The sequence below is a fragment of the Onychostoma macrolepis genome, chromosome 01 (assembly GCF_012432095.1).
Source record: "Onychostoma macrolepis isolate SWU-2019 chromosome 01, ASM1243209v1, whole genome shotgun sequence".
Classification (NCBI taxonomy): Eukaryota; Metazoa; Chordata; class Actinopteri; order Cypriniformes; family Cyprinidae; genus Onychostoma; species Onychostoma macrolepis.
In genome coordinates, this window is record NC_081155.1 from 24,212,509 (window position 1) to 24,228,247 (window position 15,739).

Sequence of the window (15,739 nt, forward strand, 5' to 3'; positions counted from 1 at the left end):
AGTGCGAGCTACTGGGAAAATCTACCGAGTTAGAAACCGATACATATGTGATGCTAACGTTCAAAAGTAAAGTAGTATTTTGAAATCTGGCAGCATGTTAAAATTGTATAGGGCCAGATTTACTATCAGCTTGCGCCAGCGCCATCCCTCATTTGGCGTTAAAAAACTTCTGTCAGGATTTACTAAAGACACGCAGTGGGAAATTAGCGCTTTTGCGACTCCTTCTGATCGGTAAATTTATGGGAGGAAAATATTGAAATTAATCACGTAACGCGATTTACTAAGATTTTCGCTCGTCAATTCATTGGTGTTTGCGGCATTATTTAACGCCCTAAAAAAGCATGCCTTAAACCAAGCGGTAATTCGCACTGCTCTTGGTAGATTGTGCTGGTCATTATGGAAATTAGATGTTGTGTCTGTTCTTTAATGTGCACCCTGTTGGTAAATCACCCGCAGAATTTTCCCCTCCTGTTTATGGAATTGTGCTCTAACACTAATTTGCCCTGTTTAGCGAACCTGGCCCATAGCATAATATTCTGCAATTTTGTGCGAAAATTAAGGTTTCGTAATCAAAACTCTGGCCCTGTAAATCATACTTTGTGTAAAAAGGAATAAAAGTTGTTTGACTTCTAGTGTTCAATTCGATTTGTACATACAGGTATGTTTTGCAGAAATGTAGGTGGAGCCTGGGTAACAATTTGGACAAAACCTTTACATCAGACATCTAGAAAAACTGCACCATGATGAGAAAATCATAAAAGTCAGGCTGTTATGCAAGAACGCTCCTGAATCAATTTTATTACTGTATCAGTGCCTATAACCTCACACTCATAGCAGCATGATAAACAAAACTATTATTCAGATCTTTGATAAATTATGCATGTGTAGTGAGCAATACAATAATAATTCAAACTAATGCTGCAGGTTAGTGAAACACACAGGATATGTTGTTGTTAACAGTGACAAATTTAAACCGCTGTGACAATAACCGCAATCTTGATTACTTTTCAATTAATTGTGAATCCCTAGGTAAATTTCATTCACTTCATTTGAGTTCAATTAGGTTTAATCTAGCTCACTTCCTAATAATGTATGTCAGCAGCATGTGTCAAAGATGCTTCTGTTGAAGCAACACACCTCTGGCAAACGTAGTGTAATTTACTGTTATTTAACAGTGAACTAATGATTATAAGAAATAGCTAAACGTTTAAGTAAACATTTTCAAGTGTGACCTCTTTGACCCCACCAATTGGTTTTAAACCAGCATTATCCTGGAACAGCATTCGTTTTTTTAATAACCAGCCACGGCAACATTTAGACTGTCCAATTAAACAGCAGTAAACATCTTGAATAAGACGGCTGCTTGACTTTAAAGTTCCTTTACAGCAGTCTGAGCCCATTATAATTACATGTCTTATCTTTGTCAGCTCAGTCTATCTTGTTTTCCTAAAACACCTCCTCCGTTTAACTGGATGTGATGTCTAACCCTCATTAGGTGATTGTAGCCGTATAAAGAGCGATCATGTGTCATTATTAGACCAGCTTAGAGAAGTACAGTGACAGATCATGCTGAGCAAAAAGCCTCACACACAAACAGACCTCCGGCCAGGCCTTTGCTTGTTTTGAAAGACTCATTTCTTGTTAGCACATCTGTCATCTTCGCAGCATCATTCCCCCCCCCTCCCCTCTGAACCAAGACCAATTTCAAAACTGATATTTAAGGTTATGGTTTTAGACAAACTGACCCTAGATGAGGATCCCAAGATGGCGGCGCGAGTACATCGCGAGGCTCTGGGTCTCTCCAGATTTTGCAATTTTGCGGTATTTTTCTTACTCATCTCGGGCCTGTTCGTGCAGAACAGTTGTGCCTTTACATCGTACACCCGTTGTGAGCTTTTGGATATCGGTTTGCGAATTTCCGACACTTTTATGGACAATCTTCGACTCCTTCCTGAGATCGCTAGGACACCCGAGGCTATGCACCCTACCCGGCCGGGCGGAAGTGCTCGCAGGCGGCGTCGAGATCGTAAACAAAGGCGGGGAAGCGCGGAGGACTAAGAGCTAAGCTAAGGCTAACACCACACTGGCTCTCTTTACCCAGCATTTTCCTTGCCAATGTACGGTCGCTAGTGAACAAAATGGAGGAGATTCGACTCAGCATCACACACAGCAAGAAACTTTTGAACTGTAACGTCCTAATCTTCACGGAAACCTGGTTAAACAGCGGAATACGGACACCGCTATTGAGCTAGCGGACGCCACACACTCGGGCGGATAGAACATTAGATGGCTCGGTAAGACCAGAGGTGGTGGATTGTGCATTTACATTAACAAAGCTTGGTGCACAAACTCTGCTATTGTTGGGAGTCATTGTTCAGCTAACCTTGAGTTTCTCATGGTTAAATGTAGACCGTTTATCTACCGCGGGAGTTCACTTCCACCATTATAACTGCAGCCTATATTCCCCGGATGCTGATGCCAAGCTTGCTATGAAAGAACTTCACGCAGCCATCAGTAAACAACAGACTGATCACCGGGCGGCTTTTATTGTTGCAGGTGACTTTAATCACTCAAACTTAAAGTCAGTGCTACCCAAGTTTCACCAGCATGTTTCCTGTCACACCAGAGGAAACAAAACCTTAGACCATGTTTACACAAACATGGCTGGAGCTACGTTGCGACACCCCTCCCCCACCTGGGACAGTCAGATCACCTTTCTTTGTTCCTCACCCCCAAATATGCACCCCTCATCAACCGTGTGAAGCCATCAGTGAAGACCATCAAGGTGTGGCCTGCGGGGGCAGATTCCACACTCCAGGAAAGGTTTCTACACACAGACTGGAGTATGTTTGCTTCTCAAGCCACCAGTGGCGCTCACACAGACATTGACTCTTACACCTCCTCTGTATTGGATCATATCAATATCACCATTGACAGTGTTACAACCCAGAAACAGATCACCACATATCCAAATCAGAAGCCTTGGATGAACAAGGAAGTGCGACTCCTGTTGAAGTCACGCAACACTGCCTTCAGATCAGGAGATGCACAAGCCTACAGCACATCCAGAGCAAACCTGAAGAGGGGCATCAAAAAGGCCAAGCACTGCTACAAGCTAAAGATAGAGGGACACTTTTCCAACTCTGACCCTCGGCGCATGTGGCAGGGCATTCAGGCCATCAGTGACTACAAACCCACCCACTCCACCCCGCAGCCACTGATGTCAACTTCCTGAACGAGCTAAATTACTTTTATGCTCGCTTTGAAAGAGACAACAGAGAAACTGCCACCAAGCTCAATCCCTCAGCTGACCACCCACCAATCATACTCTCCTCCACAGATGTCTGCAAGGCACTGAGCCGGATCAGCGCGCACAAGGCTGCTGGACCAGACAACATCCCTGGTCGTGTTCTCAGGGCATGTGCGGAGCAGCTCGCTGGGGTTTTACAGACATTTTCAACCTGTCTCTTGCCCAAGCAGCCGTACCAACATGCTTTAAATGCACTTCCATTGTGCCAGTGCCAAAACACTCTAGTCCGAGGTGCCCTAATGACTACCGCCCTGTAGCACTCACACCCATCGTCATGAAGTGCTTTGAGCGGCTGGTCCTGGAACACCTAAAAGACTCTCTACCATCCACATTGGACTCACACCAGTTTGCCTACCGTAGCAATAGGAGCACAGAGGACGCAGTTTCCATGGCACTGCACTCTGTGCTCACTCACCTGGACAATAAGAACACTTATGCACGTATGCTGTTTGTTGACTTCAGCTCAGCATTCAACACTGTCATCCCAACCAAGTTAATAGCCAAACTTGGAGACCTGGGCATCAATACCTCAATGTGTAACTGGATTTTGGACTTCCTGACCAACAGACCCCAGAATGTTCGATCAGGATTCACCTGCTCCACATCCATCACACTTAACACTGGTGTACCACAGGGCTGTGTGCTAAGCCCGTTTCTCTACTCCTCTTCACCTCCGACTGCAAGCCTGTGTATGGATCTAATTCCATCGTCAAGTTTGCAGACGACACCACGGTGATTGGCCTCATCAGTAACAACGATGAGACTGCCTATAGGGAGGAGATCCAGCACCTGGCCACATGGTGCACTGAAAATAACCTGCTCCTCAACACCACCAAAACGAAGGAGCTCATCGTGGACTTCAGGAAGGAGTCAAGAGGCACACGACACCATCCACATCAATGGAATGGCTGTTGAGCGTGTCTCCAGTTTCAAGTTCCTGGGGATCCACATCTCGGCGGACATGTTGTGGAAAACCAACACCTCCAGCCTGGTCAAGAAGGCTCACCAGCGCCTCTTCTTTCTGAGGACACTGAGGAAGAATCAGCTCTCCTCAGCTATCCTGGTGAACTTCTATCGCTGCGCAATAGAAAGCATCCTGACCAACTGTGTCACAGTATGGTATGGGAGCTGCTCTGTTGCGGAGCGCAAGGCACTGCAACGGGTGGTGAAAACTGCCCAGCGCATCACAGGGACTCCACTACCTGCCATCGAACACATCCAGAGGAAACGCTGTCTGCATCGAGCTCGCAGCATCCTTAAGGACTCCTCTCACCCAGCCCACAGACTGTTTTCTCTCCTGCCCTCCGGCAGGCGTTTCAGGTGCCTCCGGACCAGGACCAGCAGACTAAAGAACAGTTTCTTCCCCAGAGCTGTCTCTTTACTGAACTCTACCCCGTTGATCCACTTCCTCATATATTATTAACTCTTCTCTCCTACCTCACATCTGCCTTATTTGCACTACTGAATGTAAATTTTATCACAGTAACAACTGTTTACTTTTGTATCTTGCACTACCATACCTAAATTGGATTATGCTCATTTGCACTGCCGACTGTTGTTACATTATCAATGCTTACATTAATATTTTGCACCGTATGTCTAATTGTAATACGCAATCACTTCCACTGCACTTTTACACCTTGTTTATAGTAACAGTCATCTGTATATATATTATATTGATAGTACATATCACCTGTAAATTCTGCCTATAGTAATAGCCATCTGTATATTTATTCACTATACATATTCACCTGTAAATTCTGTATATTTATTCACTATACATATTCACCTGTAAATTCTGTATATTTATTCACTATACATATTCACTTGTAATTTCTGTATATTTATTCACTATACATATTCACCTGTAAATTCTGTTTATATTAATAACCATCTTTCTATATATATTTATACATATACTCAGTACATATCCTTGTCCTGCACTTATTCAACCATTGTATATACTGCACTTGCTACTATTGCACTTCTGGTTAGACCTAAACTGCATTTCGTTGCCCTGTACCTGTACTTGTGTAATGACAATAAAGTTGAATCTAATCTAATCTAATCTAATGAGGGCAGAAGGACAGCTTCCCTCCAGTGCATTATTTCTCAACTTCAATAGCCCTATGATGAAAGCTAGAAGTGAAAACCGACGGGCCTGTTCTCGCCTAGCAGTTGAAAATCCACATGGGGGAGGGGTGGATACCGCAGGGAAGTGAGCGTGCCTTCATCCGAACTGCGGCTCCCAATATCCCATCTGCATTACAATGAGGTTATGGTTCTTCAGTGAACACAATCATCAAACATCTCTCTCTTGGTATTCTTCTGCTTGCTCTCACACATTCTTCCAGTAAACACACCAATCCAAACATGGCAAGAAAAATTATCATGTTTAGCTGCAAATTAAGTAGCATCAGGTCATTGCGGAGTAAATCATCACCTCAAGGAGACTGTAAAGGTCAGAATCTCCAATGGAGGAGGGTACATGATGCTTGGGAACTCAGCTTACAGAGCCTTTCTTACACAAACGACCACTTAAAACCCTCAGGCCCTTCAAAGGCATTTAACTTGATTTGAATGAATTTTACCTTTTCCCTGATTTAATTCTTCTCGAATCTTCTTCACTGCTTCCAGACCCTCCTGTTCCTCATTCCCAGCTGAAGAAGAGAAAAAAAAAGATAGAAAATTACCGTATTAAAGGGTTAGTTCACCCCAAAATGAAAATTCTGTCATTAATAATTACGGAAGACAGTAACTCAGGGGAGAAGAACTGTTGAATAAAGTCGTTATTTTTATTTTCTTTGCACACAAAAAGTATTCTCGTAGCTTTGCAAAATTGAGGTTGAGCCACTGATGTCACATGGACTGTTTTACTGATGTCCTTACTACGTTTCTGGGTCTGGGAACATTTCAGTTGCATTACTGTCTATGAAGGGTCCGAGAGCTCTCGAATTTCATCAAAAATATCTTAATTTGTGTTCCGAAGACGAACGAAGGTCTTACTGGTTTGGAACGACATGAGAGTGAGTAATTAATGACAGAATTTTCATTTTTGGGTGAACTATCCCTTTAAGCATACTAATTAATATTATGCTCTCATCATATATATCAACATTAAAACATTTTTTAATGCTTCACATATTAGATGATATACATACAGGTGCTGGTCATATAATTAGAATATCATCAAAAAGTTGATTTATTTCACTAATTCCATTCAAAAAGTGAAACTTGTATATTATATTCATTCATTACATACAGACTGATATTTCTCAAATGTTTATTTCTTTTAATTTTGATGATTATAACTGACAACTAAGGAAAATCCCAAATTCAGTATCTCAGAAAATTTGAATATTGTGAAAAGGTTCAATACTGAAGACAACTGGTGCCACACTCTAATCAGCTAATTAACTCAAAACACCTGCAAAGGCCTTTAAATGGTCTCTCAGTCTAGTTCTGTAGGCTACACAATCATAGGGAAGACTGCTGACTTGACAGTTGTCCAAAAGACGACCATTGACACGTTGCACAAGGAGGGCAAGACACAAGGTCATTGCAAAGAGGCTGGCTGTTCACAGAGCTCTGTGTCCAAGCACATTAATAGAGAGGCGAAGGGAAGGAAAAGATGTGGTAGAAAAAGTGTACAAGCAATAGGGATAACCGCATCCTGGAGAGGATTGTGAAACAAAACCCATTCAAAAATGTGGGGGAGATTCACAGAGAGTGGACTGCAGCTGGAGTCAGTGCTTCAAGAACCACTACGCACAGACGTATGCAAGACATGGGTTTCAGCTGTCGCATTCCTTGTGTCAAGCCACTCTTGAACAACAGACAGCGTCAGAAGCGTCTCGTCTGGGCTAAAGACAAAAAGGACTGGACTGCTGCTGAGTGGTCCAAAGTTATGTTCTCTGATGAAAGTAAATTTTGCATTTCTTTTGGAAATCAGGGTCCCAGAGTCTGGAGGAAGAGAGGAGAGGCACACAATCCACGTTGCTTGAGGTCCAGTGTAAAGTTTCCACAGTCAGTGATGGTTTGGGGTGACATGTCATCTGCTGGTGTTGGTCCACCGTGTTTTCTGAGGTCCAAGGTCAACGCAGCTGTATACCAGGAAGTTTTAGAGCACTTCATGCTTCCTGCTGCTGACCAACTTTATGGAGATGCAGATTTCATTTTCCAACAGGACTTGGCACCTGCACACAGTGCCAAAGCAACCAGTATCTGGAAAAGGAACTGGACTGTTGCTCAGTGGTCCAAAGTCCTCTTTTCAGATGAAAGTAAATTTTGCATTTCATTTGGAAATCAAGGTCCAGCAGGACTTGGTACCTGCCCACACTGCCAAAGGTACCAAAAGCTGGTTTAATGACCATGGTATCCCTGTTCTTGATTGGCCAGCAAACTCGCCTGACCTTAACCCCATAGAAAATCTATGGGGTATTGTGAAGAGGAAGATGCGATATGCCAGACCCAACAATGCAGAAGAGCTGAAGGCCACTATCAGAGCAACCTGGGCTCTTATAACACCTGAGCAGTGCCACAGACTGATCGACTCCATGCCACGCCGCACTGCTGCAGTAATTCAGGCAAAAGGAGCCCCAACTAAGTATTGAGTGCTGTACATGCTCATACTTCTCATTTTCATACTTTTCAGTTGGCCAAGATTTCTAAAAATCCTTTCTTTGTATTGGTCTTAAGTAATATTCTAATTTTCTGAGATACTGAATTTGGAATTTTCCTTAGTTGTCAGTTATAATCATCAAAATTAAAAGAAATAAACATTTGAAATATATCAGTCTGTGTGTAATGAATGAATATAATATACAAGTGAATGGAATTAGTGAAATAAATGTGAAACAACTTTTTGATGATATTCTAATTATATGACCAGCACCTGTACATTTACTGGAACATAAACAAGGGAAAGAGGGGGAAGAAAAGAGGGTAATGGGAGAAACAAGAAAGAAATATACATGCATACATATATCACACGCGCACAGGGTAAGTGTGACGTGGGCATGGGGGCCTGGGCTTTGCACTGGGCTGGTTCCACGCTGCATGTCATGCTTTTTTAATGCATCACACACTCGTTGACATACATATACGTCTGTCATGAATTTAACAATAAATGTAGGAAAAGGAAAAACAACAACAAAAAAAAAAAAACAAATAGGGTAAGCATGGCATGTGTGTGGCAGCCGGGGGTGGGACTTTGGGCCCTGTGCCCCGCAGCACCTCTCCTTGATGGCCCGTTGTAGTGTGACATGGGCAGGGGTCTAACTTACACCATGCTCACGGAGGGCCCAGAGGCAGCCTTACAATACCTTACCATTTATAGCTTTATTATTAATATTATTATTGTTTTTGGTGTCGTTATTATTACTACTACTAGCATTATTATTATTACTATTTGTCATCTTCTTGATCCTCCAACCTCCCCCTTGTTCCTGATAAATAAGTTTATTGTTATTACTGCTACTATTACTAATTAATACTATTATTGTTGCTATTTGTCATCTTCCTCATCCTACAACTTTCCCCTCATTTCTGATGAATTGAGTTTATTATTATTATTATTGCTACTACTATTATTATTATTACTTATCACCTTCCTCATCCTCCAATTTTTGTTATTATTAATGCTACTATCATCATCATTATTATTATTGTCATCATTATTATTACTATTATTGTTATGTCTGTGGTACTTTTCTACATGTTCCTTTGTTTATATACTTCCACCTCCCACACCCAGTTACACTTGCACAGCACACACACATCATGTTGGCTGTTATGTATGTTTTGTTGACCTTGGTTATTTTGTATTTGATTTGTCACCAGTAAATAGTATATCTGTTTGCATTAAAAAAAAGTAAAAAAAAAAAAAAAAACGGCCAATGTAAAATGTACTGTATATAAGCAAATCAGTAAAAACAAACAAATATCAAGATAAATCTGCTTTCTAAGTGGATTCACCTTTATTTGCTCAAGGATTTGCATTTAGTAGTTCGGTGTTCATTTAAAAAGTTTGAAACATTAAAGGGTTAGTTCACCCAAAAACGAAAATTCTGTCATTAATCACTCACCCTCAAGTCGTTCCAAACCCGTAAAACCTTTGTTCACCTTCGGAACACAAATGATGTAATTTTTGATGCAATTCAAGAGTTTTCCGACCCTGCATAGACAGCAACGGATTGGACAAGTTCAAGGGCCAGAAAGGTAGTCAAGACATCGTTAAAATAGTGGTTCAACCTTAATATTATGAAGCTACAAGAATACTTTTTGCGCACAAAGAAAACAAAAATAACAACTTTATTCAACAATTTCTTCCATGTCAATCTTCGACCTGCATGCGTTCACGAGAGCACCATTAGGCAAGCGTGCGATGCTGCTGACACAGGAGCCGACGTTCTGACGTAGAACGTCCATCTCTCTTAGTTCAAAGTCTGTATATTCTGGTTTAAATAAGTAAGACTGGGCAAAAAATTGTAAATGATCCTTTTTTTATGCAAAGCGTGTGTCTTCTGCTTGTAAACACAGCACAGTGCATCCTGGTTCTACTACAGAAAGCCGGCTCCTGCGTCAGCTTCTCCTGGGAGAGAAAAAATATTTTAGGGCTGCCACTAACTACTATTTTTAATTTGATTAATCTATCAACTAATTAATCGATTTATCAACAATTAAAAAAAAAAAAAAAATCAACAATTTTACTAAACATATATTTTACTAAACCAAATGAAATCCAAATTTCTATTAAATCCTTTTAAAGCAAAAGTAAAGTACAACAGAGTGCAAGAAGCAAGTGTCCATCTCATAATGCAAATCACTGAAATCAAAGTTCAGTATTATAGTGTAAGAATGACAACATATCCACGTGTTCTAGTCTACTAATAATACAGTTATAATAAAAAAAACACTTTTTAAAGCAGTATTTACCAGAAATATTATTTACCAGAATTTATTTAGGTGAAAAATGTAAATGTGCAGTATTTCTGAATTTTTTTTTACTATAAAAACAATTAATTGGAGATGCTTTTGATTATTAAAAGAAAGAGTATAGAAAAATGAAAATGAAAAAAAAAAACTGAATTTAGAAAAATAAAACGGATTTCATAGGGCCCTATAATTATAATAGATTAGATTTATAAATTTAAAAAATAGATTTAAGTGAACAATAGCTTTTAAAATGACTTAAAATACATATATAATAGCAATAATAATTAGTTCAAATAAAGTATCAAAAGCAAGAAATCATATGGTTTTATTGAACAAAACTGTTAAAATACATAAATTATTATAAACAATAGAGCTAATGTACATCACGCATAACAACAACGGCCTGCAGGGGGCGCCGACGGCCTGATGATTATTTTTACACATTACTGCGCGATCTAATCCTTGTTTAATATTGACCAAGAACCATTTCATTTAAATTTCCACTTAATCTTTAATATTTGGCCATTTCTTTAGGACAGAAATGCTATAGCCGCTGTAATTAAATGAATATGTGGACATCAAAACCTGTAAACTCAAGAGTGAGGGTTTGAGCTTTTATTTTGAAATCGCGATGTATTCTCCTGTGTTTGTGTAGATTTATAAATGATTTACCTTACAAATCTGATGAAATGGCGCACATTGCGTTCCCAGATGAGCATTATAATAAACCCAAACTCAAAACAACATGCAGAGATGGAGTTTGAGATGCTCAACACATGTAAATGATAACAGTTTCTGTGGAGCTACTGTGAACGGAGCCGCTGTGTGACGCACGTACGTAACCTACACGCATGTAAACAATTAAAGCGCATACTATATTAGAACTGCATAGCATATACAGTGAAGAAAATAAGTATTTGAACACACTGCTATTTTGCAAGTTCTCCCACTTAGAAATCATGGAGGGGTCTGAAATTGTCATCGTAGGTGCATGTCCACTGTGAGAGACATAATCTAAAAAAAAAAATCCAGAAATCACAATGTATGATTTTTTAACTATTTATTTGTGTGATACAGCTGCAAATAAGTATTTGAACACCTGAGAAAATCAATGTTAATATTTGGTACAGTAGCCTTTGTTTGCAATTACAGAGGTCAAACGTTTCCTGTAGTTTTCACCAGGTTTGCACACACTGCAGGAGGGATTTTGGCCCACCTCCACACAGATCTTCTCTAGATCAGTCAGGTTTCTGGCCTGTCGCTGAGAAACACGGAGTTTGAGCTCCTCCAAAGATTCTCTATTGGGTTTAGGTCTGGAGACTGGCTAGGCCACGCCAGAACCTTGATATGCTTCTTACAGAGCCACTCCTTGGTTATCCTGGCTGTGTGCTTGGTCATTGTCATGTTGGAAGACCCAGCCTCGACCCATCTTCAATGCTCTAACTGAGGGAAGGAGGTTGTTCCCAAAATCTCGCAATACATGGCCCCGGTCATCCTCTCCTTAATACAGTGCAGTCGCCCTGTCCCATGTGCAGAAAAACACCCCAAAGCATGATGCTACCACCCCATGCTTCACAGTAGGGATGGTGTTCTTGGGATGGTACTCATCATTCTTCTTCCTCCAAACACGTTTAGTGGAATTATGACCAAAAGTTATATTTTGGTCTCATCTGACCACATGACATTCTCCCATGACTCCTCTGGATCATCCAAATGGTCATTGGCAAACTTAAGTCAGGCCTGGTTTAAGCAGGGGAACCTTCCGTGCCATGCATGATTTCAAACCATGGCGTCTTAGTGTATTACCAACAGTAACCTTGGAAACGGTGGTCCCATCTCTTTTCAGGTCATTGACCAGCTCCTCCCGTGTAGTTCTGGGCTGATTTCTCACCTTTCTTAGGATCATTGAGACCCCACGAGGTGAGATCTTGCATGGAGCCCCAGTCCGAGGAAGATTGACAGTCATGTTTAGCTTCTTCCATTTTCTAATGATTGCTCCAACAGTGGACCTTTTTCACCAAGCTGCTTGGCAATTTCCCGTAGCCCTTTCCAGCCTTGTGGAGGTGTACAATTTTGTCTCTAGTGTCTTTGGACAGCTCTTTCATCTTGGCCATGTTAGTAGTTGGATTCTTACTGATTGTATGGGGTGGACAGGTGTCTTTATGCAGCTAACGACCTCAAACAGGTGCATCTAATTTAGGATAATAAATGGAGTGGAGGTGGACATTTTAAAGGCAGACTAACAGGTCTTTGAGGGTCAGAATTCTAGCTGATAGACAGGTGTTCAAATACTTATTTGCAGCTGTATCATACAAATAAATAGCTAAAAATCATACATTGTGATTTCTGGATTTTTTTTAGATTATGTCTCTCACAGTGGACATGCACCTCGATGACAATTTCAGACCCCTCCATGATTTCTAAGTGGGAGAACTTGCAAAATAGCAGGGTGTTCAAATACTTATTTTCCTCACTGTAATTATTTTCTTAAATCATAGCGTTTGTGAATTCACAATTATGATTTTTAAATGGGTTTACTATATCATGCCGCCTTGGAAAATAGTCTAATGGTGTGTTTTATGGATTCTGGTCTGTGAAATGCGCCACTTCCGGTGTTTTGCCAGTTAGTGGACGCGAGCAAAATGAAGTCGATGATTTTTAAAAATCAACTAAAATCGACGAATCGCGACAGCCCTAAAATAGTTGAATTATTTTTGTTTTCTTTGCACACAAAAAGTATTCTCGTAGCTTCACAACATTGCAGTTGAACCACTGAAGTCACATGGACTATTTTAACAACGTCCTTACTACTTTTCTGGGCCATAAAACGTTTCAGTTGTTGCAGGTTCAGAAAGCTCTCGGATTCCATCAAAAGCACTTTAATTTGTGGTCTGAAGATGAACAAAGGTCTTATGGGTTTGGAACACCATGAGGGTGAGTGATTAATGACAGAATTATCATTTTTAGGTGAACTATCCCTTTAAGAAATAAATTGTGTTTTTGTGAAGAATCATCTGAATGGTTTACTGTCACATGAGATGAAGACTGTACTCCATATGTTTTTTGTTTTTTCCTGAAAGTTTTTTTAATTAGATGTATTTCGGCATGACGTTAAACGTTTCACTAAACGCTGGAGAGAATCCTTACTCTCATTGGCTGCTGCCTCTGTAGTAGTGTATTTTTATTTTTTTTGGTGATGAGAAGAGCAAAAATTAGACAGTGGAACACACTTATTACCAGGATTTACCAGCAAAGACAACACTGGCAAGGCAAACACAAGGTGGAAAGATATGATGAAGGAGAAAATCCTGAGTAGTAGTGATGAAAAATTTGCTTCTTTTTTGTTGGACAGCTAAAAGGGAATTCATTATTCTATAGACTGTTCTCTAAAACTCAAGTTTAACCTAACTCAGAGACAATCATGCTGAACCATGTCGACTGAAATTACACAAAACACAGTAATGTTAATGCTAGCTAAAAAAAATTACTGAATGCACCTTCAATCAAATTTTTCAAAAATTTATTTCAAGGAAAAAGACTCACTTTATATATAAATTCATATATAATGTGGATGTTTCAGGGCACATTATCAGAAAAATAAGGTATTTTTAATACAGTATTACATGGTACGTATGTACTGTTAAGGTACTAATGAGCAACATTTAGGAGTAAAATAGGCTCCTTCCCCAGTGACAAACAATTTTACAATTTTTTTCCTGACAGTTTACCAACAAAGAGGCAAAGATTTACCTCAGTTTTAAGCAGCAATTGCACAACAGTTTTAGCATGAACTTTTACCAACAGACTTTAACCAAAAATAGTACATATAACAATTCTGCCAAGTTCTCTTCCTACACATACAATAAACCTGTCCTGCATTTGAATGAACATGTGAGGAGAGTTACTCTTGTATAAGTCCTTCTTATTGCCTTTTATGTGACACCATACTTCAGGAGAGTGCTCTTATTGATAATGCAGACTGACAGAGAGGAAAAAAAGGGGGGAAACATTGGGTTGGTGCTCCGTTAGCACCAGTCATTCTTATAACTGACTGTACATGGTATGGAAAATATAAAAAAATAAAATAAAATCAATCACAAGTAGCAGAAAACCAAACAAGAGGCTGCATAACTATAAGAACTGATCTGTAAGCTGGAGTCAAGACACCAATGGAATGATTTGGTTCAATGATTTGTAATCAGTTATGAAATGATACTATACCAATGACCACATGCATGTCCAGGCTGACCAGATATCTGGAAATCTCATATCCCATTCCTCTGGTTCCCCCTGTAACTATGGCAACCTTTCCATTCTGCTTGGGCAAATCTGGGCAAGACAGGAAATTATGAAGAAATTAGAAAACTAAATATCTAAAAAAATGTTATACACTGACACGGACTGTCTTTGTTTGGAACATATCCTGTCGTCCCTCTTTGAGTGTTCTTGGATGTGCTGTGGTCTAAGGGATCATTAAATGTAGAAACTGCATCCTTCACTGATGTACTAAGAACAGCATGACCTGCTTTTGTGATAAGCCTACTAATTATGCCATTCCTTCACTCTTTTGCTTTATGGGTACTTATTATTATTCATAATAATGAAAAACAAGTGCACTTGTGCATTTAAGCAGATCAATTATGACAATCATCATCACTGATAAACAACTTTATTTTTTGTTGCCATTTCCATGTTAAAATGTCCAGTTACAATTAGTTTTTTGCAAAGCTTACATTTTTCACAAGAACATAGTCCAATAATGCAAACAAGACTTAAAATCAGTGTTTCTTAATCATCTCCTTTTTTTTTTTTTTAGCTAATCCTGTCAGGCTTCAGAAGATTTAAATATTTCTGATACAAAAGACCATTGTGAGGATGGATTTGAGTCTAATCCTTTTGCTTTGCACTGGGACATGGTTGCCCTTTAACAGTGATTTAAATTTAAATAAAGAGCCGTCTAAATTGCAAAGGAACAATCTTAAGTAGAAACATGTGATTAGTTTGTGATAATGCAGAAACCACTGAATCTCTGGCAATACTCTAAAACCCAGAGTCTGCTATAAATTAAATGACATATTCCTTAATAAATGAGCATAAGTATGTAGACTATAATTTAAAGCCAGCATTTCAGCCAGAGGCAAATTAACTTATAAGACATTTAAAACAAAAACATTATAAGCACAGTACATGTCTAACTATTTAAGTGAACATCAACATCAATCCATTTTATGTAATCATTTTTAATGAAATGTATTATAGTGTCTAAGAAAAGAAAAAGACCTCAGCTTTGGAGTAAATAGGTCAAAGGTTACAGTTGGCTATGTTTAGATAACAAATGAGAAACATGTTTAAACTAGGCCTATTTCTTTTAGGTTTATGCAAAATCGCAGCCAAGTTAGCAGCTATAATATACAAACTCATAATCTGTTTCAATATCAGAACGTATAAGGAAATGTTGAAATAATAGTAGACTCAAAAAAAACAAAAAAACAA

General features: G+C 39.5%; 1 protein-coding gene across 1 annotated transcript in view; it reads right to left on the reverse strand.

Moving 5' to 3' along the window:
• The window catches only part of dhrsx (dehydrogenase/reductase (SDR family) X-linked), a 51,553-nt gene that overhangs the window by 35,178 nt on the left and 636 nt on the right, over positions 1–15,739 (reverse strand). The window contains exons 2-3 of the mRNA XM_058783470.1: positions 14,468–14,575; positions 5,902–5,970 (exon numbers count right to left, since the gene is read on the reverse strand). Of these exons, the coding sequence (XP_058639453.1) occupies positions 5,902–5,970; positions 14,468–14,575 (177 nt within the window). The remainder of the gene's footprint in view (positions 1–5,901; positions 5,971–14,467; positions 14,576–15,739) is intronic.